General features: G+C 44.0%; 1 protein-coding gene across 14 annotated transcripts in view; it reads right to left on the bottom strand.

Moving 5' to 3' along the window:
• slc5a6a (solute carrier family 5 member 6a) overlaps positions 1-24,539 on the bottom strand; it is a 108,598-nt gene that overhangs the window by 74,299 nt on the left and 9,760 nt on the right. For all 14 annotated transcript variants that reach the window (XR_009513012.1, XR_009513011.1, XR_009513013.1 and 11 more), the window contains exons 4-9: positions 13,026-13,077; positions 7,997-8,064; positions 5,796-5,950; positions 3,787-3,927; positions 2,566-2,695; positions 85-173 (exon numbers count right to left, since the gene is read on the bottom strand). Coding sequence is in view for 7 of the 14 variants with exons in the window: in XM_059974184.1 (XP_059830167.1) it covers positions 85-173; positions 2,566-2,695; positions 3,787-3,927; positions 5,796-5,950; positions 7,997-8,064; positions 13,026-13,077 (635 nt within the window). In the remaining 7 variants the exon portion in view is untranslated. The remainder of the gene's footprint in view (positions 1-84; positions 174-2,565; positions 2,696-3,786; positions 3,928-5,795; positions 5,951-7,996; positions 8,065-13,025; positions 13,078-24,539) is intronic.

Genomic DNA, 24,539 nt, shown 5'->3' with positions numbered 1-24,539 from the left:
TGGTGGAGAGTACTCAAAATGGCCTAAATGTGCTCCCATGTCTAATGGCCATATAAACACTAAACTTTGCTAATATCCAAGTACCTGAGTGCTCCGCTGAACAAGCAGGCGATGAAGAGCCCTGGCAAACCAGGATAATCCTGAAGAACATCCATGACGAAATATAGAACCATCTGAAATTGTTCAAGAATTAACATCAATCGATTAGGTTAAATCGGCACTGATATACAAAAAACAAAAATCACAGTCTTGCCCTCAAGCTCGCCCAGACTCCCTTCCGTTGTTAAAGGCCCCCATTTTAGTAGCTCTCTTGCCTCTACCATCTCTGGAGGAATGCAGCAGATCAAATGGCATCTGTGGGACAAAGGAAATATCGACATTTCAGGTCGAAGCCAGTCTCTTCTACAAGGGCTCCATCTACATTCCTTGCTGCCTCAGCCACCTCTGCACAACACCCCCCCACCCCCAGCATTCCTCCAACCTCATTAAAATTATATCCTCTCATACTAGCCATTTTTGCCCTGGGAAAAAGAAGCTGGCTATCCACTTTACTTATGCACCTTATCATCTTCTATATCTCTATCAAGTCACCTCTCATCTTCCTTCACACCCAAGCTGACTCAATCTATCCTAATAAGACATACTCTCCAAAGCATCTTGCTAAACCCCCTCTGCACCCTCTCTAAAGTTTCCACATCCTTCCTATAACGAGGCAACCAGAAGTGAACATAATATTCCAAGTGTGATACAAACAGAGTTTTATAGACGACAACATTACCTCAACTCAACCCATGACTAATGAAGGTCAAGACACAATCCACCATTGAAGGTGGAACTTAGGAGGGTTAATGACGCCTCTTCAGAAACACTCTATTTCCATCTTTAATATCTCTATTTTTCCCTTTCAGGGTTCTTTGGAAGATCCTGACCTGGAGTTACACGCTGACTACTGTGCTTTGCGGGAATGGGACACGCTCTCGGTGTTCCATAACTGGCCGTTGTTTGGCATGCAGAAGGCTCAGCCCAAGGGTCGGGCTCGAATTCAGAAGCCTAGGATCTCGGGGCTCTAGAGACGGGAGGATTGAGGGTCGGTGTTTCAGCAAGAGACCCGTGTGCATTCGGGGGAGTCGGGGTATCTGCTGTGTACCTAGAGACCAGGGATCTTTGCTATCTTCAGGCACAGAGCTCAAAAAAAGGCAACATAACGGTCTTTTACCATCTTAAACCAGCGAGTTGTTTGTTACGTCTCCCCACTCGCTGGGAAAACGGAGACACCTCCTCTCCCTTATTAGGGAGAGAGAGAACCTGTGCTATGTCGAATACCGGGTAAAACGCGGAGTCTTTGGGGTAACTGCAAGTCTGTGTCTTTACTGTTGCTTTGCTCACGCTTGAGTGCTCAGTGGCGGGTGCCAGTGCTTTTTGTTGCTGGTGGGGGAGGGGGGATTGTTGCTTGCTGCCGCTTACACACGAGAGTGGAGAGCTGGGGGGGGAGACTTCGGGGTTCTAACATTTAACTGTCGTTCATTCTTTGGAGCACCTCCTCTGTTTTTGTGGATGATTGTGAAGAGAAAGCATTTCCAGATGTATACTGTATACATTTCCCTGACATTAAATGTACCTTTGAAACTTTGACTTCTTACAAACCCGATCAACTTGTGTGACAACTTTGAGGGATCTATGGATATGGACCCCAAGATCCCTCTGCCATCCACAGTGCTAAGAATCCTGCCATTAACCCCGGCCTCTACCGTCAACTTCTGTACAAAGTTCTCCAAGATGTGCTCAGACCATGAAAGGCACCTGTTGGATTAGGGTGTAGAACTGTTATTTTCCTAATATTTTCCTTGTAGTTTAACTTTCTTATGCCTGCTTATAACTTACATACAATCACCTATACAGGTGTAATTGTTTAGTAAATTTTCTACCCATTGTAGGATAGCTGATTTATTATTTTCTAGAAGCTTTGCAGACATTCTACAACAGGTGTTCCACTACCTGAATCTAGCTATTTTATGGGTTATTGTTATCACATGGGCAGCAGATGGAGATACATCTCTACCAAAAGAGGTGTAAGGTGCTCCTTCCCTCTGCTAGCCAGCAGGTCACCCTTGGGTAAGGTGTAGCACCTGCTTCACACCACCCCCCCCAACCCCAATCAGAGCAGAGTGAAGCCATGGGAGCAGAAGGTGGATGGTCGTACTGATAATGGCTGGGGTCACCGTTCTTGTAAAGATACTGCCCAGAAGGCGGCAATGGCAAACCATTCCTGTAGAAAAATTTGCCAAGAACATTCATGGTCATGAGACCATGATCACCCACATCATACGAGGCGGCACGTAATGATGACGCCATCACTGGAACGCTGTTACCTCCTGCCTGAATACAAGACAAACACAACTACTTTGTCTTTTCATTTTCGCTCTTGCTATAACTAACAGGTCCTATGCCTTACTCTTGGCTTCTGAAGAACACCTGGATTAACATCACCCAATTCAACACAGCTATAGCAATGCAAGGCTTTTTCTCCTTGAGATAATCTGGTTTAGAGAGAGGCCGCTGTGATACCTGATCAGAGGCGCTGACGTAACCCTGCTGCAGCGGACTGTTTTCTCCATAGCGAGCGTACATGACCAGACCCATCAGACATCCCATGGCTAGGACTATCTGTTGGCATGGGAACACTGCATAGCACGACCTACCAAGGGATGGGAGGGAGAAACAATCAAAGGCAGCGAGGGGTTAGTGGCGAAAGAAGAAATCATCCTACACATTCCAAGTTCATTTATAAATCAATCCCCTTGTTTTGTGTTTGAAGATTTTTCCCTGTAACACACTTAAACCAAAAGGTGATACCACCCCCAAACCCGGCGCTTGAATCCACAAGGAGCCCTATTAGGCCGAGACACCAGTCACTGAGTGTTGTCACCCCGTGAGAAGAGGACTGCTGAGGTCCAGGATTCCACTCATCTCTCCCCGCCCTACAATTCAGACCACCTTACTTTTCTCAGAGTACTCACAGTTGGCAACGATCGGCAACTTGACAACTGACTTACTCAGAGGTACAGCACAGTAACACACCCTTCCAGCCCAACGAGCCTGTGCTGTCCAACTACACCCATGTGACCAATTAACTTACTAACCCACATGTCTTTGGAATCTGGGAGGAAGCTGGAGTTCCTGGGGGGAAACCCACGTGGTCACTGGAGAATGCACAAACCTTACAGGCGGGCTGGGAACTGAACCCGGGACACAGGCACTGTGATGGCCAGGCTGCCGTGCCCCCTGATTACTCCCAGAATCCTCAGAGGCTCGCTCATGGTTTTTTATTTCATTTTATACAGAGATATACCACAGTAACAGGCCCTTCTGGCCCAATGAGCACACACTGCCCAAGTATACCCATGTGATCAACTAACTCATACGTCCTTGCAAAGTGGGAGGAGACCAGCAGCACAGTAACAGAGCGATCGGCGTAATGCTTCACAGAGCTAACAATCCGGCTTCAATTCGCTGCTGCCTGTTGAGAGTTTGTATGTTCACCTCATGACTACATGGATTAGGGTTAGAAAGGTGTGGACATGCTACTTGGGTGCCCGAAGCATGGTGACACTTGCGGGTTGCCCCCAGCTCATCCTCGGACTGTTGGTCACTGACACAAATGACACACTTCACTCTGTGTTTCCCACTCTTCAGATCTTTAAATCATGCGGAATTAATAAAAAAAATTCAAATGATTCTGTTGTTGCAATGGCTGGCGACCCAGAATGGCTTAGTACAGTAACTTACAGTTTCGCCTGCATCTCGGAGCGCGAGCTGAGGTACCGCTGAACCTGGGCCTGGTTCACTCCGTACAGCGCCAGCATCATGAACACGCCGCCGAAGCCGAGCGTCCAGAAGGTGTGGCGCTCAAAAGGGTCAGGGTTCAGGCTGCAGAGGGCAAGGACAACAAATACTTCAGTGAACAGCACAAAGCAACTCTTACTGCCCACTGGAGGGATTCTCTGCAAGGTGGAACACAATAAGTAAATTCAACGGTCAACAGAAAACAAACTCAAAACGCTGGACCAATTCAGCAGTCAAGCAGCATCTCTGGAGAGGAATAAACAGACATCTCATCAATTTGTACGCCTCCCTCAGCTCGCCACCCCCTCCCTCGGGACCTGGCCTCTCCAGTCTCTCCTCTTAACTGAAAAATATCACTCCATTCCCTTCCCCGACCTTCTTATTTCCTCCTCCCCTTCCTTTCCAGTCCTGATGAAGGGTTTCAGCCTAAAACGTCAACTCTATATCTCTCCATTGATGCTGTCTGACCTGCTGAGCTACTCCAGTACTTTGTGTGTGTTCCACCAGATTTCCAGCATCTGCAGAACTTCATTTAGATTTGTTGGATTTTTTGGGTTGGCTTGGCTTTACTCTCCAGAAGGTTATGCATCAGAATTTTTGTACCACTGAGCTCTTTTGCTTGTTGATGTACTAACTGTTGTCATGAATACAGATTGTATGAAACTGTGTAAGCTACTTGCGAACAAGGAATTTTACTCAACTCTGGTGTACAAGTTCTTCGTCTATAAATCACTTGCCACCATCTTCCAACTCCACACATTCACCTCCTCTATTGTCATTCACCTCTCCTCAGTCCATCAATCACCTCAGAATCCTTTCGCTACTCCCTTTCCCTTGCTCCAGCAGATTGTTTGTTGCTCTATCTGCCTTATCTTGTGGCTCCGATTAATGCTGATGTAAATACTGAAATTCAGCATTAAATGTTTCTCTCGCCATAGTTAATTTTCTGGTCTGACAGAAGTTAAGAATGGAAATCCACAGCCTGTTTATCTGTCCACAGATGCTGAATGACATCTATGATCTTTTCTGGAATTTTCCTTCGCTGACTTGTCTGCATTGGTGAAAGCTTGGCTCTTCATGAAGAGAACACAGAACAGTACAGCACAGTACAGGCCCTTCAGCTCAAACCACAGTGCCAACTCTTTTAACCTACTCCAAGATCAATCTCATACTCCCCCCCCCCCCCATATAGCCCTCTATTTTTCTACCATCTATGTACCTATCTAACAGTAACTTAAAGATCCCTAATGTTTGAGTCTACCACCACCCTTGGCAGAGCATTCACCCACTTTTCTCCAAACATTTTAAAATTATGCCCCCTGGTACTACCATTTCCACCCTCTGAAAAAGTCTCTGGCTGCCCACTATCCATAACCCTTATCATCTTGTACACCTCTATCAAGTCTCTCCTCATCCTCCTTCACTCCAAAGAGTAAAGCCCTAGTTCACTCACCCTATCCTCACAAGACCTGCTCTCTAATCCAGACAGCTTCCTGATAAAGTTCCTCTGCACCCTCTCTAAAGCTTCCACATCCTTCCTGTAATGAGGTGACCAGAACAGAACACAATATTCCAAGTGTGGTCTAACCAGAGTATTATAGCCCTGCAGTATTACCTCAATTGAATCCCCCGATTAATGAAGGCCAACACACCATAAGACTTCTTAATGACCCGTAGCAACTTGTTCTGCAAAGGGCCCAGTCTGCAGCCCTTTCCATAGGGCTTCAAGATTATTTCTCTTTTACAATGATTCAAGCAAATATTTCCTTTTTTCTCCAGGCAGTGCATTCCTGATCATAAGCCTCCAGACAAATAACAGAAAAATCCCAGCCTTCCTTAAACCCTTGGCTGGTTACTTAGCTTCCCTACTATTGGTTCTCCAGCGAGGTCACTCCAACAAGATACTTCTTCTGAATTCTTGTTTTTTGTTTTATTAAATATGGCTCACTTACTCGATTCCCGATATCTTGCCACCCCTCACGGCGGATTGCCACACTTCTCCGATGCCCCCTGCCTGCTTTGCACCAATGATGATGACAGCCAGCTGCCCAGAAAACATCACCAGCGTCTGAAACACGTCGGTCCAAATTACAGCTTTTAGCCCGCCCTAAGTGACAGAAATGGGGTGGGTGAGAGGAAAGAAATGGGTGTATCACAAAAATGGAAGTTTGTAAAATAAAATGGTGTCAGTTTATACCATGAGGACACTTTGAGAAGGTACAAGAGGGCCAATTCACAGCCATTTTTTGAGAACTTAGTGTGAGTAGCAGAGTATAGCTCTGAGTGTAGATACGATGGGAAGTATATCTGCCTGAGAAGAGGAGAATGATTCTGTTGATAAAGTCCAAAGGGAAAGTACGAGGATAAATAATCTTCAAGGATATAAAAGAGGCAATTTCTTTGTGCAAGTGGAATTTTCTTTTAGACTTGGTAGCACTCAGAGATGACGATAGGAGCAAGAAAGAGGTAGATTAAAGAGAAGGAGAGGAGGGGAGATTAAAGAGAAAGACTGGAAAAGTGGTCGGACATCTGTGGTTCTCTCTGCCAGTACATTGTGTAGAATCACTTAATGATTAGTTGATAAGTACTTTGATTATGTTTCCATAGTTTATAGTTTATATAACTGTAATAAAATCATTTCGTACAATCTTAAACATGTGTGCAGTACCTCCTTTCTGGATACCTCTTGCTGCTGAATTAGGAAAAAAAAACAAGGAATGAATTTTAAAGTATTTTCTTTACGAGGGGTGGGGGAAGAGAGAGGAGACATTGAATGGGACAAGAACGGGGAAGTCAGGCTCAGGTTAAACTTGGGCACTAGCCCGACTCAGGATTCTGCTGTTCGGATCTGAAATTCCTGGGTTGTACTCTGGACGTGCAAACAGTGCAGCACCTCAGGAGCTGTCCTGTGTTTCTGATGAGATGCTAAAGAGGTTCCTCTTTTCTGTGCAGGCAGGTAAAAAAGATGCAGCACCACTTGGTAAGAATGGCAGTTTTCAGCCTCAGATTAGGAGCAAAACCACAACAGTTTGACGGTTTGTTGATTGCAAGGGCTGCCTGAAAATTCCTGACCAATACATATGAATTTTTCTTGGGTCAAGTGTGCAGATTATTAGTGGGTAAATAGTCATAGATGCAGTTCATCATATGTTACTCGATGGCATTTGTAGAGGGGCTGAGTAGTCTCACACATTATGATCATCGGGCTCCTAAGGTTGTCATAGCCGGGGTTGGTAGTGGGGATAAGCTCTCACTATAAGGTGTTCCAAATGGTGTGCAACTCTAACAGCCTCTGACAAACAAGTCTTGGCCTTCGTCTGTGGCTTAGTTACTAGGCCTTGCAGAACTGTTTCTACTGACAAGAGAAGGGGCAAAGACGGACCACCGGCACCTCAAAATCAATTGCTTTAGGCAGGTGGGGCTCGTCAGCCTTGGATGGCAGCCCGCCTAGGAGAAGGAAAACTCTGACTTTAAACCTCTGCTGCCCTACGGCCATACCCCCACCTCCATGGGAAAGGATTCGGGAGTAAACACTGAGGAAGAAATCCGGAGCCGGGGTCCCCCAGGCAGGCAGTTTGATGTTGTTTACAACTTCACTCTGGCAACCCCTGCAACAACACTGGTGCCAGGCTGTATCGGTGTTTGCCCTTCCCTGGGACTACATCAGTGACGTGGAGATGGGGAACCCGCTGCATGGACAACAGCCGGTTCTTCAGATTGACAGAAGCTCTGGGGAACCGGAGCATCCTGCACAACAGCTTCAAAGGTGGTGCCTACCATTAAATACCCTCTCCATCAGGGTTAATACAATCAGGAATGGAGGTACAGGAGCCTGAAGATCTAAACTCAATGTTCTAAGAACACCTTTTTACACTTCACCATCAGATTTCTGAACGGTCCATTAACCCTTCTTATTCAGCAATTTTTTCAGCAGTCTATTTTTGTAACCTGTAGTAATTTTTATGCCTTTGTTTTATGCCTTGCTGCTACAAAACAATAAAATTTATCAGTGATCATAAACTTGATTCTGACGTGCGCTCCCCATTTTGCAACAGCAACCATAACTACACTTCATGGGGAAATCACAAAATCGTGAAACTGCTGACATAAACATTTGGAAAAGTTGTGTAACTCTGACCCACTGATTACTTACCACTGCTGTGTAGAGTGTACAGACCAGGCCCATAGCTAGTACTGCTCCCCACAAGTTAAAGCCAGTCACTGTGAAGACAAGATACAAGCCTCAATTTCTTGAGCAGCAAAGATCAAACCATAGAACATAGAACACAACAGAACACAGGCAGCCCTTTGGTCCACAATGTTGTGCCAACCTTTTAAGCTGCTCTAAGGTCAATCTAGCCCTTCCCTCCCACATTTTTGTTTCATCTCTGGTAAGGTGTTCCACGCACCCACTATTCTGTGTCAAGAGTTTATATCTGAAATACCCCACCTATACTTTCCTCCAAATACCTTAAAATTATAGTCCCTCATTTTAAACATTTCCACCCTAGGAAAAAGTCTGACTGTCCACTATCTATATCCCTGATCATCTTGTACACCTCTATCAAGTCACCTCTCAACCTCTTTCTGTCCAAAGAAAAACAGACCTAGCTTGCTCAACCTATCCTCATAAGACCTGCTCAGATTAGCAACACTAATTATCTCCATACTAAATGGAACGGTGACTTTAGTAATGGCAGTCAGCTGACCGATCAACAGAAAATCTGCTTCCTTCTCTGTCTTCGCACCTGTTAACCCCACTACTCCTACCTACTCATTTCTTCCACTTTGGGCGTAAGAATTAACTTTTCCTCAACATCATTTCATCAGCTTTGCAGTGTCTAGTGAATACTTAGACCAAAAGTCATGGGAGTAGAACTGGGCTAATCAAGCCATTGAGTCAGCTTCACCTCATGGCTGACATATCATCTCTCGAACCTATTCTCCTGTCTTTCCCCCTGTAAACTTTGATGCTCAATCAAGAACCTGTTAACCTCGAGATTCACAGATAAAGCTGATGAAGTTATTCACAAACAAAAGGTTCTGCAGATGCTAGAAATCCAAAGTAACAGCGCATTTTGCATGTGGAGGAACTCAGCAATTTAGGCAACATCAATGCAAAATTAAGAAATGATTGACATTTTGGGCGAAGACCCTTCATCAGTACTAGAAAGGAAGGGGCAAGATTCTGGCATCTCCCCCCCCCCCCACCTTCCTTTCCAGTCCTGATGAAGTGTCTCAGCTCAAAACGTCGACTCTTTATTCTCCTCCATAGATGCCATCTGACTGCTGAGTTCCTCCAGCATTTTGTCTGCGTTGCTCTGAAGTGAGTCAGGTTTGGCACAAAGCCCAATTCCATTGAGATTTTAGAGCCTTTGTTCAGGTGCAGGCTTTTACTTCCTCATTGTGAATCGTTTTATTCCAAAACCAGCCTCGGATCAGCTCCACCTCATGACCAGCAGTCTACGCAATAACATTCACTCAGCATTCTTCTAATCATAGTGCTGACATCAAAGAAACCCTGTTTTTAATGATTCAAAGCCATCTTTGAAGGACAGTTACTCCCAGTTAATAAGAAGTGAAAACTGCTTGAGAGCTATATTGCTCTATAATCAAATACTATATTTAACTGCATTTAAAAATAAAATAATGCTGCCACAGTAATTTAAACAACTCTGCACAGAGTGAACGTGGAGAGGATGTTTCCTACTGTGGGGGAGTCTAGAACCAGAGGTAAACAACCTCAGAATACAAAGATGTCACGTTAGAACACAAACAAGGAGGAATTTATTTAGCTAAATAGTGATGAGCTGTGGAATTCATTGCCAGAGACGGCTGTGAAGACCAAGTCACTGGATATATTTAAAGTGGAATTTGACAGGTTCTTAATTAGTAAGGGCATGAAAGGTTAAGCAGAAAAAATGGGAGAATGATGTTGACAGTGATAATAAATCAGCCATGGCACAGCAGACATGATGGCCTGAATGGCCAAATTCTGCTCCCTTGTCTTATGGTCCTAACTTGGGAAGCATCAATCCGAAAACTCATTTCTTATCAGATCCAACGAACAGTACCTAGCCTACTCAATTTTTTCTAGGTCGTTTTGATTAATCCCCTATCTCTTATTATGTATTATTCTGGTTTTACACTGGACCTTAAATTTCATAGGATTTGGTTAAGCAAAAACAAAAAAATCTTGGTAGATTGTTAATGCCAGTGCCACTTTGAAGTGACTTAACAGCAATTTAACACAGCCGAGTACCCGAGTTTCCAACTTGACTGTCGACAGATCTGGAAATATTTCAATTTGTTGGTTCGCTGAGTATCAGAGAGATTGATGAGATCAGCGTGCTGATTTCTCCAAAGGTTACCTTGCAGGTTGAATCAGTGGTAAGAAAGGCAAATACAATGTTAACATTCATTTCCAGAGGACTAGAAGGAAGAGCAAGGATATAATGCTGAGGGTTTACAAGGTATGCGTCCAACCGCACTCGCAGCAAAATCAGCGTTTTGGGCCCCTTATCTACGAAAAGATGTGCTGGTATTGGAGGGTCCAAAGGAGGTTCACAAAAAAAATCCCAGGAGTGAAAGGATTAACATATGAGGAGTGTTTGATGGCTTTGGACTTGTACTTCCTGGAGTTTAGAAAAATGGGGGGGGGGGGGTGAAATCTCATTCAAATCTATCAATTATTGGAAGGCTTAGAGTGAGTGGATGGAGAAAATGTTTCCTATAATGGGGGAATCCAGGTCTCCAAATCAGAAGAAAGGCCTGCCAACCTACTTCTGTGTCTCGCACAAAAACCCCAATGGACAACTACACTATGCCTATGCACCATGAGTCACCAGCAACTGGACAGCACTCAACAATAAGGTCTCAAAATAGAAGGACGTCCAAACCTGGGGCCCACGGGCCCCTCAGATAATGGTAAGGGCATATAAAAGGCTGGGAACACCTACTTTAGATAGACTGTAAATAAGGTGGAATTTCTTTAACCAGAGGATGATGAATCTGTGGAAGTCAATGCCACAAAGGCGGTGGAGGCCAAGTCACTGGGTATATTTAAAGCAGAGGCTGATAGGTTATTGATTAATAAGGGTGTTAAAAGTTAAGGGGAGAAGGCAGGAACCAGGTACCTCTCTTCCTTCTGGCCTATTGCTGCAGCCCCTGGCAACCACGGACACAACAGGAGAATCTGAGCTCCAACAAGGAAAAAAAAAATAAATTCTGTACAATTTCTATTTCCCTCTGCAGCAGCAAGCAATGAAAACCAGACCTGGTATCACATGCACTGTGTTACTTCGACTTAGATTGACCCGATGCGAAACCAACCAACACATCCGCAGCCAAGTGCAGAGACCAGTTTAATATAGAACTCATGACAGGCAGATCAGGTCCAAGCCTCCTGGCTGAAGGTGTTGTTAAAAGCTTTTACCATCCATTATCCAAAATCAGTCAATTGTACATCAGTCAATGAAAGCAAGCATACAGGTACAGCAGGCAGTGAAGGAAGCTAATGGCATGCTGGCCTTTATAACAAGAGGAATTGAGTATAGGAGTAAAGAGGTCCTTCTGCAGCTGTACAGGGCCCTGGTGAGACCCCACCTGGAGTATTGTGTGCAGTTTTGGTCTCCAAATTTGAGGAAGGACATTCTTGCTATTGAGGGAGTGCAGCGTAGGTTCACAAGGTTAATTCCTGGGATGGCGGGACTGTCATATGTTGAAAGATTGGAGCAACTGGGCTTGTATACACTGGAATATAGAAGAATGAGAGGGGATCTGATTGAAACATATAAGATTATTAAGGGATTGGACACGGTGGAGGCAGGAAGCATGTTCCCGCTGATGGGTGAGTCCAGAACTAGAGGCCACAGTTTAAGAATAAGGGGTAGGCCATTTAGAACTGAGATGTGGAAAAACTTTTTCACCCAGAGAGTGGTGGATATGTGGAATGCTCTGCCCCAGAAGGCAGTGGAGGCCAAGTCTCTGGATGCATTCAAGAGAGAGTTAGATAGAGCTCTTATAGATAGCGGGGTCAAGGGATATGGTGAGAGGGCAGGAACAGGGTACTGATTGTGTATGATCAGCCATGATCACAGTGAATGGCGGGGCTGGCCAGAAGGGCCAAATGGCCTACTCCTGCACCTACTGTCCATTGTCTATCAGACACCATTTGTCCAGGAGCGATCTTAGCACACATTATTGCTACGAATGTCGACTCAGCCAGCTCCATCACTATACTAGCTTCACCCCACCATGGAGGGCATCTTCAAACCGCAGCTACTGTCAGGAAGGACCCTGACCATCTGGGGCATGCCCTCTTCAAACTACTACCAGAGACAGAGGAACCTGGAAAGCTACACTCGACATTTTAGGAACAACGTCTTCCCTTCCACCATCAGATTTCTCAATAGTCCAGCTCACTATTCCTCTTTTGCACTTGTTTTTTTTTATTATAACTTCAAATTCTTTTGTGTCTTGCACTCGATTGCTGCCACAAGACAACAAATGTCACCACAAACGGCCTTTATAAATCAAAGTATTGAGTATAAGAGTTGGAATGTTATGGTGAGGTTGTATCAAGCATTGGTGAGGCCACATTTGGAGTACTGTGTTCAGTTTTGGTCACCGGATTACAGGAAGGATATTAGTAATGTTGAAAGAGTGCAGAGAAGGTTTACAAGGAGATTGCCGGGAAACTGAGTTACAGAGAAAGGTTGGATAGGTTAGGACTTTATTCCCTGCAGCGTAGAAGAATGAGGGGAGACTGGATAGAGGTATATAAAATTATGATGGGTATAGATAGAGTGAATGCAAGCAGGCTTTTTCCACTGAGGCTAGGGGAGAAAAAAACCCAGAGGACATGGATTAGAGGGTGAAGGGGAAAAAGTTTAAAGGGAACATCTGGGGGGGGGCTACTTCACACAGAGTGTGGTGGGAGAGTGGAATGAGCTGCCAGATGAAGTGGTGAATGCGGGCTCACTTTTAACATTTAAGAAAAACTTGGGACAGGTATATGGATGAGAGGTGTATGGAAGGATATGGGCCAGGTGCAGGTCAGTGGGACTAGGCAGAAAAATGGTTCAGCACAGCCAAGAAGGGCCAGAAGGCCTGTTTCTGTGCTGTAATGTTCTATAGTTCTATATGCCGGGTACAATAAACCTGAGAATGATTCAACATACCTGCATTTAGGGCAAGGGCAGGTGCATAGAGGACTACTCCCATGTAAATTACCTGAAATCGGAAGAGAAGAAAGTTACTGAACAGAAACCTCCCTGCACATGGATCTAACAGAATGAATTCTGTATCAGCATCACCATTTCTGATCAGCAAGCTGCTGGTGCAGCAGATTTGTGCAGCAAAGTCACAGAGTTGTACTGAAGGAGCATCGAGGTTAGTGCAATCGCTTTAAAGTACCAGCAGTCACTGATCAGGGTTCAATTCCCACTGCTGAAAGGAGTCTGTATGTTCACATGATCACATAGGTTTCCACACGGGCCAGGTCTAGTACGCTGCTGGCATGCTATGTTGGTGTCAAAAGTGTGGTGACACCTGTGGGCTGCCCAACACAACCACAGAAACATAGAAAATAGGTGCCGGAGTAAGCCATTCGGCCCTTCGAGCCTGCACTGCCATTCAGTATGGTCATGGCTGATCATCCAACTCAGGACCCTGTACCTGCTTTCTCTCCATACCCCCTGATCCCTTTAGCCACAAGGGCTTCCTTAACTTCCTCTTAAATATAGCCAATGAACCGGCCTCAACTGTTTCCTGTGTCAGAGAATTCCACAGATTCACCACTCTCTGTGTGAAGAAGTTTTTCCTCATCTCGGTCCTAAAAGACTTCCCCTTTAACTTTAAACTGTGACCCCTCGTTCTGGACTTCCCCAACATTGGAAACAATCTTCCTGCATCTAGCCTGTCCTTCAACCATCTGTGATTTGATTTAATGCAAGCAACGTATTTCATTGTATGCTTCAATGTAAATGCAACACAAAGCTAAAGTTCATCTCTTTTTAAGTACCTTGTGTATGAATACTATACCAAAGATACTGCTCCCTGAGGTCCCGGGGCAGCTTTCCACGTGGAATTTTTATCAAATAGTTTTCTGCAGAGCTTGTTGTGTTGGTCTTCTGCCAAGCCAGAGCACTATTTCCCCAAAATACACCTCTCAAAAATTAGTGTGGCTCAAATTCACTTGCTGAACTCAAGTTCCCATTTAGCAATTTCTGAATGGAGAATCTGAAGGAAGTGGATACAGCCCAGTCCATCACAGGCAAAACCATCCCCACAATGAGCATATTCTCATGGAGTGCTGCCCCAAGAAAGCAGCATCCATCATCAAGTTCCCCCACCACCCAGGCCATGCTCTCTTCTCACTGCTACCATCAGGCAGGATGTACAGGAGCCTCAGGTCCCACACCACCAGGTTTGGGAAGTTTCACCCTCAACCATCGGGCTCCTGAACCACTCACTTCAACATGGAACTGATTCCACAACCTACGGACTCACTCTCAAGGACTCGACAGCCCGTGCTCTCAGTATCACTTATTTTATTTGCACTATTTGTCTTCTTTTCCACAGTGGTTGTTTGTCAGTTTTTATTTTTATTTGAATTTATAGTTTTTCATGAATTGTATTCTTTGTTTATCCTGTAAAAGTGCAAGAAAATGAATCTCCAGGTAGCACACAGCACAGACTTTATTTGTCATGTACATTTCCATATATTCGGAAATTGCTGTGACGTGTTGGGGCGTGACATAGACAGAAAACAACATTCAATAATTGTGAAGAATTATATAAAGTCAGAAGTACAGATATGAAATAAAATGTGCCTAAGTACCAGCATGGAGGTAGATACAAGGGGTGATTGATAAGTTCGTAGCCTAGGGTAGAAGGAGTCAATTTTAGAAAACCTCAAACATTTATTTTTCAACATTGTCCCCACCTACATGAGCACACTTAGTCCAGCGGTCGTGGAGCAAACAGATCTTGGACCCCCAGGAAGTGTCCACAGAGGGGTGATTGATAAGTTTGTGGCCCAAGGTAGAAGGACATGAGTTATACAGCTGTCGTTACATGCACATGCAGGTCAACTCTGAGTGATTATGCAGAATGTTTGAAGTTAATAACTCATCTCCTCCTACCTTAGGCCATGAACTTATCAATCACCCATCTGTAGACACTTTCTGGAGGTCCAAGATCCGTATGCTCCACAATCGCTGGACTAAGTGTGTAAATGTAGGAGGGGACTATGTTGAAAAATAAATGTGATAGATTTTCTAAAATTGACTCCTTCTACCTTAGCCCATGAACTTATCAATCACCCCTCGTACATACTTTGATAATAAATTTATTTGGGTTTGGATGGAATGCCTGTAGGTTTATGGGAATAAAACAGGGAAGTTGGATTAATCAGAAAGGTCTTTTGAGGCAGCAGAGGTGAGACAATTTCCTTCTGTGCAGATGACAGAATAAGATGTTTGGAGTCATCTCGGATTGCCCAATTTAAAAAGCAATCTTCTGTTGAAACAGGGTAAACACGTTTCTAAATGAAACGGGTTTTGAAACCTAAGAAAGGAACATCACACAAAGAGTGTGTGTTTTCCTGATTTGCAGCTTAAAAATGAAATGTTTAACATGTTTGCACATCTCCCACACAACTCCAGCCTTTTATTACTTGTTTCTGTCTCTCAGTCTCTGCGCTGAAGGGCTTTCTATCCTCAGGCGGTTTTAACTTATACTTTCAACAACTGCTCATATTTGACTGACTAGTTCACTGCCATACTTGCCTCCCATAACAGCATTTGTAATGACCAGTGTGCGCAAAATTCTTGTGCTGAACAATTCTTTGCCCATTGATAACATGTGCACACTGAATAATTTCTTCAATAAAAACAGCATAAATAAACCAGTTCTACAATCTGCCGACAAATCATTAGAAACTCCACGTTGTCAACACCGTCCACATCAGAAACTGGAAAAGGAAATGTGATCGTGTACAATTGTGAAATATACTTAACGTGCCAACGAGGTAGAGTGTGACAAATTTCTGTGAGCAGTTTAAATTCCTTAGTGCGCTCGTAATAAAGATATGCACGCACACCTTAGAGGAAACGTTGTTTAACAGTACAGTCAGCACAGTACTGTAGCAGTTAGCACATCACTTTACAGCACCAGCAACTGCCCACAGATTTAAGATTAAAGTTTATCACATGTATATGTGAAAAGAGTCATTTGCATCAACAACCAACACACTTGAGGGTGTGCTGGGGAAGCCCGCAAGTGTTGTCACACATTCCACACCAACATACTACTCCCAAGCCCATCAGGGCTTCACCGGTATGGAGATTGTTTGTTCTCCCTTTAACTGGATGGGTTTCTTGCAGGTGCTCCGGCTTCCTCGCACTAAGACATATGGTTAGTGAGCTGTGGTCATGCTACGTTGGAGCTGGAAGTGCGCAGACGCTTTCAGACTGCCCAGCACAATCCTTGCTGATTGATGTGAAATAAAACTAATCTTTAAAAGTCATTCTAATCTTTAAAAGTTCTTTGTCCGTATAAATGCTCCAATTAACAGTCATGGCCATCCTCCTGACCTCCTCCAGGACCACCTCCTGATATTTATTTCAGTCTAGGAGTCCCTGCACCTCAACACACATATCACCCTCCACCCTCCAAGTGTACTTCCAACACCAGAAAATAGCAGGGCAGAAAAGGGAAAAGTTGCTGCAGATGTTTCTCTATTTAAGACTGGTTAAATTATCTGCATGAAACAGAATACCCGTTGGCCAACCATTTTAATTCCTACCCTCATTCCCATTCCAATACGTCGATCCATGGCCTCTTCTGCATGAAGCCACTCCCAGGTTGGTGGAGCAACACGTCACATTCTGTCTGGGTAACCTCCAACCTCATGGCAAGAACATTGATTTTTCCCCTCCCTCTTCCCTCATTTTCTATTCCCTACTCTGGCCTCTTACCTCTTCAGCCGCCCATCACCTCTCCCTGGTGCCCCTCCTTCTTCCCCTTTTGTTGAGTGCTGAATAGGCCCTTCAAGGCACACCACCCAGCAATCCCCTGATTTAACCCCAGCCTAATCAAACAATTGACAATAACAAATTAACCTACCAACAGGGCTGTGGGAGTCACGGGGAGAACATACAAACTCCTTGCAGGCAGTAGTGGGAATTGAACCAGGGTCGCCTGCACTGTAAAGTGTGTGCTAACCAGTATACTACCGTGTAGCCCCACGTACAGGTGAAAGGTGACTCAATTTATCTACATCAGTTGCCCACTTCTCAATACCCTAATCTAACAAAATTTATTCAGGCTCAGGTTTGAATTTGTTCATCTGCCTCAACATTGAGGGGTAAATATCTAGATTCCCATCACGTGCATGTGAAGTACTGCCTCGTGATGATGACCAACTTCAGTTTTCATGCTTAAAAATCTACCAAAGGCTGGGCTTTCTTTATCTGTTGCTTTGGAATTCCTTTAATTAGCTTAAAAAAATTAACCAGATCACTTACTCATAAAGTACAGAGCAGGCCCTTCAGCCTATCTAGTCCATGCTGAACTGTTATTGGGCCCTGTCCCATTGACCCGCACCTGGATCATAGCCCTCCATATCTCTCCCATCCATCCAAACCTCGGTACACAAACGCATGGGACTCACAGTGTTGGATTCAGTTGTCCTGAATCCAAAGCTCTTTCAGAAGTCAGGAAAGAGGCATAAAACTTGGTGCTTTATGATCACTTTATTAACCGCAAAGAAAATTGGAAATACAGAACTCAAAGAGTCCAGTAACTAAAAACAGAGAACAGAAAGAAGAAAGATAGCAGGGCCACGTGTTCTGCCCTTCTTACACCCCACAGGTAAGAAATATTCCATTCTAATTCATATACAAGATCAGAGAGCCCCTACTCAAGTAATGTAACACCTGAGAAGCTTCCAGATGATAAAATATAACCACTATGGACCATTTTACAACCGCATATACATACTGTGGCCACTAGGAAACATATTAAACAACTACATGTATTCAAGTAGTTAACTATTAGCAAATAATTAATTGTTAAGATGCAAAGAAAATAACAATTAAACAGCACACCAACTTGGTACTCCTGTAAACATCCACTCCCTGTACCACAGCACCCAGTGGCTGCACCATACAGTACGTTATAATTTCTCACCTGGGCTATCCCAACGTACCTCGCAAATCTGCCATATTTATAGGCAGAGAGAAGAAGGAGACACCTGTATGATCCCCTCCAGTTCGAAAGCAATACTGATTTGGAAATGGAGCAACATGCACAAAATCCTGGAGGAACTCAGCAGGTCAGGCTTTTCAGACAGTTAAGGTGTCAGGCCAAGACCCTTCATCAGGTCGGGAAAAGAAAGGGCAAGAAGCCTGAATGATATCCCTTCCTTTCCTACAATTTTGCTTCTTCCCCCTCTTTTTCCAATCCCGATGAACTGTCTCAGCCCAAAATGCCAACCGTTTATTCCAGCAATGGCCAACCTATGGTTGGCTAGAAGTGATGCATTGCACCCCAGTGATAATAAAAAAAAAGTAAGCCTACTCATGCAAAAAGTATTAACCAAAAACCCATTTGTAGAAAAAAATCTATAACAGGAATTCAAGTAGATTAGAGCTAGAAATAGGTTTTACTGAATAAATCTAAAACTTAGCAATTATTTTTAGCGATTTTATTATTTCGTGCACATCTTTTGGCAAATGTTATCTTCTTTCACATTAATCTGTTTTTAATTTTTAAAAAAGTTCAATGAGTCAAACTAGAAAAGAAGGACTTTTGTTCTGCTGTCGTTCCATAACTGTTCAATACACGTTTGATACATGTTTGATCCTGAGGCGCCAGGCGTCTGTACCAGCGGTGCGTCACAGGTTTTTGCCAGTCAGTTTACAATTGACACTCGTGTGCTACAGAGTTGTGCTTTGTTCGTCCTTTGTGAACATTTGCAGTGTTGTACTTTTCCAAAAATTAAACCTCGTTTTTACATTCAGTTACCCATCACAGTGCAAAAGAAAAGCAGAAAGTGATAGTAAGAGTGAAATCAACGAACGGTGAGAAAATGAGTTCTTATTTATAGCGGGTCCATCAGGAAAACCGTTGCGCATTGTTTGTGAAAACACTTTCTCACATGATAGAAGACATGATCTTAATAAACACTATAAAACACATCAGACGGAAATAAAAGGAAAACTGAAGCTAGTGCTTGGGTCTGAGTTACTGATAGAATATGTGATTAAGAAAAAGGAAAAAATCAAAAGAAGACAAAACATATTTGTTAAAAGTTTCATTAAGGTAAATAATGTTTATCTTGTATTTATATTAAATCAATATATCATGTAAAAATGCTAAATATGTCTATATTAACATTTTTTACAAGAATTGAATGGGGGTACAAGAGTTGTATGGCACATCTGAACTCATGCGTGAAAAAATTGACGCGTGGAATGTAAAAGGTTGGCCACCCCTAGATTATTTCCCCTCCATACATGCTGCCTGACTTGCTGATTTCCTCCAGCAATTTGTGTGCATGTTGTTTCGGATTTCTAGCATCTGCTGAATTTCTTGTATTACTGGTTTTAAAATATATTAATGCTTTTTTTTTCCTGTCACTGGTTCTAAATTCTTGAACTCCCAACACTGCAGTGTTGATCTTCTTAGATCAAGTGTTGCAGTTGACAATGGCAGCTCACCACCATCCTTTCCAGGGCAATTAGCAACAAGCAACAAGTACTGCCTTTGCCAAGAACGGCTCTTTAGAACAGTGATGAGGAGGAATTTCTTTGGCCAGAAGATGGTGAATCTGTGGAATTCATTGCTACAGGCGGCTCTGGAGGCTGAGTCATTGGGTATCTTTAAAGGTTCTTGATTAGTAAGAATGTCAAAGATTATAGTGAGAAGAGAACAATAAATCAGCCATGATGGAATGGCAAGAGGATTTGATGGGCCAAATGGCATAATTCTGCTCTGTGTCACATGGTCTCATGCATAGCAACAACGTATTAAATAAACCAGACCCAGGTCAGTGAGATTTGCCCTCCATCTAACATTTTTGCTCCTGCTCTCTTCACATTGCGACTCTGCCTCACCCCCTTCAATGTTTCAGTCACCGAAGCCAGGCTCAGAACAGGCCGCTGACTTAGATACACATTTATTTATCCCCATGTACATCAAAACACACCATGGAATGTGTCGAGCAAACTCAATTTCAATGTGTAAGAGAAGTTTGGATAGGGACTTGAATGGCAGGGTTATGGAGGGCTATGGTCCGGGTGCAGGCAGTTTCAATGGTTTGGCATGGACTGGATGGGCCTGTTTCTGTGCTGCATTTTTCTAAGACAAAGTGGCAGAGGGCCAAAAGAGATAAAGCAACCTGATTAATTTATATACTTGCCTCAACGCATCGAGTTTGAGGATTAAGTAGCCCAATCAACCAGGTTCTGTTCATCTGAATCACACTAATTTGATTCGATCTCCATCTCTCAAGGTTGTCACTCCTTGAATGTTTATGGTTACAGGACCATCAAACGTAACAGCAGAATTAGCCCATTTAAGTCTACTCCTCCATTCCAACATGGCTGATTTTATTCAACTCTCAGCTCCAGTAACCTTTGATGCCCTGACATCGACTTCCACTTTAACTATGCCCAATGACACAGCCTCTGTGGCCAAAGGTAACAATGAATTCCACAGATTCACCACCCTCTGGCCAAAGAAATTCCTCTTCATCTCTGTTCTAAATGGACATCACTCTCTTCTAAGACTGTGCCCTCTGGTCCTCAAGAACTTTCTCTCCACATCCACTAACAACTCAATGATCTTATGGAGTCATAAGCATGGAAACAAGCCCTTCAACCCAATAGTCCCTGCCAACCAAGATGCCCCATCTCTTCACATTTGCCCCATATACTTTTACACCAAGGGTTCCCAACCTGGGGTCCATGGGTCCCTTGGTTAATGGGAAAGCACCATGGCATAAAAAAGGTTGGGAACCCCTGCTCCAAACCATGCCTGTCCATGTGCTGAACCAGGATAGAAGCTTAATTAATCAACTCAATATTTTGCATTCATCAGAAGATATACAGGAAGGAAGAGTGCAACTGGCTCCAGGAGCAGAGGTGAAGGAGTGAAAATATCCGGTCAAGTAACCAGTATACCGGGAATTAATCCCAGGAATGAAAGGGTGGACATGTGAGGAACATTTGATGTCTCTAGACATGTACTTGTTGGAGTTTGGAAGAATGAGGAGGATCTCATTGAAACCTGTCGAATATTGAAAGGCCTCTATAGAGTGGACGTGAAGAGGATGCTTACCATAGTTGAAAGCCTTAGACCGGAGGCACAATCTCAGAATACAAGGACGTCTCTTTAGGACAGAGATGAGGAAGAATTTCTTAATCCACTGGGTAGTGAATCCATGGAATTCATTGCCACAGACAGTTATGGAAGCCAAGTCATTGGGTATATTTAAAGCAGAGGTTCTTGATTATTCAGACCATCAAAGGTTACAGGGAGAAGGCAGACAAATGTGGTTGAGAAGGAGAATAAATAAGCCATAATGGAATGGCGTTGAAGACTCGATGTGTCGAATGGCTTAATTGTGCTTCTATGTTCTATGGTTTTATTCAAGACAGAGCAAAAGATCCTGACAAGGAAGCATGGATACCACAAAAATCTGAAAGGGTCCATGAGAACAAATTCCATTAAAATAACTGCAAACCTAGTTTCCATCCCAATTGAAAAGTTCCTCGTCTCGTTACCCCGGTTATCATGGACAGGAATGTGGTCATGAAGACTGGGAAGGGAAACAAATCTTTCTCTATAGATAACACCAAAACTGCCACTGCAGCATTTATTCCACCAGAATGAATTGGAACCCTTGTATTGGACCAGAATATGGTTCTGCAACAGAAGCCCTGCATCACAACGGGGTGGGGTGATGTACTGAAGATAAAATTCATGTTTAAATATAAAAAAACGTAAAAATTCCTTTCCACTTGATTAAGATCTCATAAATACATTACCTGGGAATAATACACCTCCAAAGTGTGATCGTTTTCAGAGACAGCAGATAAAATATCATTTACAACCAAAATTGGTTTATCTGGTTCAGATAACCCTAAACACCATGATTCAGAAATGCAATGAGTTCTGTGAACAATGGTAAGCACAATGCAAATACCACCAAATTCACATGTGCACTAATACACTAGAAACTTTAATGCTTGCCTCTGGCAAAGTAATTGTTTCCCTCCAGTTAAACAATCACTCTGAGTTTATCACAGAGAAGGGTGTCAAAGATTATGGGAAGAAAGGAGGAAATGGGATTGAGGGGGATGATAATACAGCCATGATGGAATAGCAGAGCAAGCTCGATGGGCCAAAATGGTCTAACTCAGCTCATACATCTTATGGTCTTATTCTCAACTGTATCTGGGCATCGGGACAATGAAGAACTTTCAAACAGGCAATGCTTTGTATTCCAGCTGGCACCTTATGTTTCCAGGACAGAAAAGGAGACATGGAATGGATGGAAATAAATTAGAGGCGGCACTGTAGCACAGCGGTTAGCGTAATGCTTTACAGCACCAGTGAGTTTGTACGTTCTCCCTGTAATTAGGTATTCCAATTTCCTGAAACATGTCTCAAAGTAGCACAGATTAGCGGGTTAGTCGGTCACATGGGTGCAACTGACTCTGTGGGCCGGAAGGGCCTGTTACCATACTGTACCACTAGATACATGCCTGTCCTAGCACACGAAGTCAGCTCCAGAGAGCTGGGCAGGTGTTGTATCGCTAGACACATTTCTGTCCTAGCACACGAAGTCAGCTCCAGAGAGCTGGGCAGATGTTGTATCGCTAGACACATTTCTGTCCTAGCACATGAAGTCAGCTCCAGTGGGCTGGCCAGATGAGATCTACAGTGAGATCCAATGGCTAGGAAGGTGCTACTGCAATGCTTCATGGAGAGGAAAGCGCAAGACAGGGCACAGAAGAATTGACGGTCATCCACTGTAACCGAGGAAGACCCCAGTTTATGACACCTGCTCGTACCACCGGACCCAGGCCGCTGAGGTCGGGAGAGTGGAACTGCCCCAGTGCAAAATTTTTCCATTTTAAAAGGTCTCCCACACAAGTTTCCTCTCAGCGTCAGACACAATGAACAACCACCACTCATCGCTAAATAAGTAAACGAACCCAGACCACATGATGCCTCCCAAACCCACAGGAAGGGCATACCAATTTGTGTGATCACTGTAAACGTATGAATATTAAAGTTTTTTATGTTACGAATGTGCCACAGCTCTGAGGAGCCAAAGGGTACAAAGTAGCCCCCTCCTTTTTGAGAATCGCACGATCACTATTAAGTCAGTTCAGGAGACCCAGGAAATGAGAGAAAGACATGCAGAATCCACAAAGAGTTTAGAATGTGTCCTGGCCTCCGAAAGGCGGAACCATTGATAACGGCTATTGTCTCTTGGAGACGGAATTGCGTACTGAATCCTGTACGATGCATCGAAGCCCCAGGCAATGAACCGGGGTGGGGGGGGGGGGGGTGTTGGTGGAGGGATTGCAACATCCCAACCTGATTGACATCTGAGACCCTGTGAGTCAGGATAAATGAGGGTCTGGGGAACAGCCCCTCAGACGCACCAGAAGAAACGCTAGAACTCCTGTAACAGCTTAATAGCGAAAGCCGGTGGAAACAGCCCACGTGCAACCTTTTCCATTTGCCTCGGAATTGGTGAGTCTGGCCACGGAAGCACGGTTTTAGCTAACCACAAAGGGGAAATCAGCCCCCACCGACTCTCGAAGGATTGACTTCATAAAAGGAATGGGCAAGTTTAACTCTCTCTCTTGACTCCAACCAAAGGCTGAAGCCTACAGCTTGAATGAACTAAAGTGACTTTTATATTTCCATCGGACAATACATTATCCCCTAGACAACGATAGAGCTATTTATTGATTATTATTATACCTGCGCTTTTAAATTTAGTATTGGCGACGTATATTATCTGTATGTTTGCATTGATATTATTTTTGTGTATTTTATCAATAAATACTGTTAAAAGTAGTACCATCAGACTTCAACGGACCTCTCTATCTTTGCTGGTAAGTGACCCAGTTATGGGGTACGTAACAATTACAACACAAAGTGACTACAGCGGGACAGAGAACAGGGCGCCTGCCTGGCGGCTCCTGCAAGCCGGGTTTGACGCTGACCTCAGGTGTTGTCTGTATGAAGTTTTGTGGAGATGTTCGGCAACAGGCACGAAGGCCAATGAGCCCCTAAGTGTATGAGGCAGCAAGACCCGAGTTCGAAGCCTAGTGTTCATTTTTATTTATGTATTTAGTGATACAGTGTGGAATAGGACCTTCCTGCTCTTCGACCCACACCACCCCAGCAACCCGACAAACCCGACTCACCCTAACCTAATCACAGGACAATTTACAATGACCAATGAACCTACCCAGCACATCTTTGGATCGTGGGAGGAAGCCGGAGAACCCGTGGAAAGCCCACACGTTCCACGGGGAGAATGCACAGAGACTACTTACAGAATGGCACTGGAAATGAACTCCAGAGCATCGCACTAACCTCCTCGTTACCGTGGCGTACAGGACTGCATACGTGTGTGGGTGGGAGGGAGGTAAGGGTCT

The sequence above is a fragment of the Hypanus sabinus genome, chromosome 7, assembly GCF_030144855.1.
Source record: "Hypanus sabinus isolate sHypSab1 chromosome 7, sHypSab1.hap1, whole genome shotgun sequence".
NCBI classification, from domain to species: domain Eukaryota; kingdom Metazoa; phylum Chordata; class Chondrichthyes; order Myliobatiformes; family Dasyatidae; genus Hypanus; species Hypanus sabinus.
Note: the sequence above shows the minus strand (reverse complement) of the source record. Positions and strands in the feature narration are given on the sequence as shown.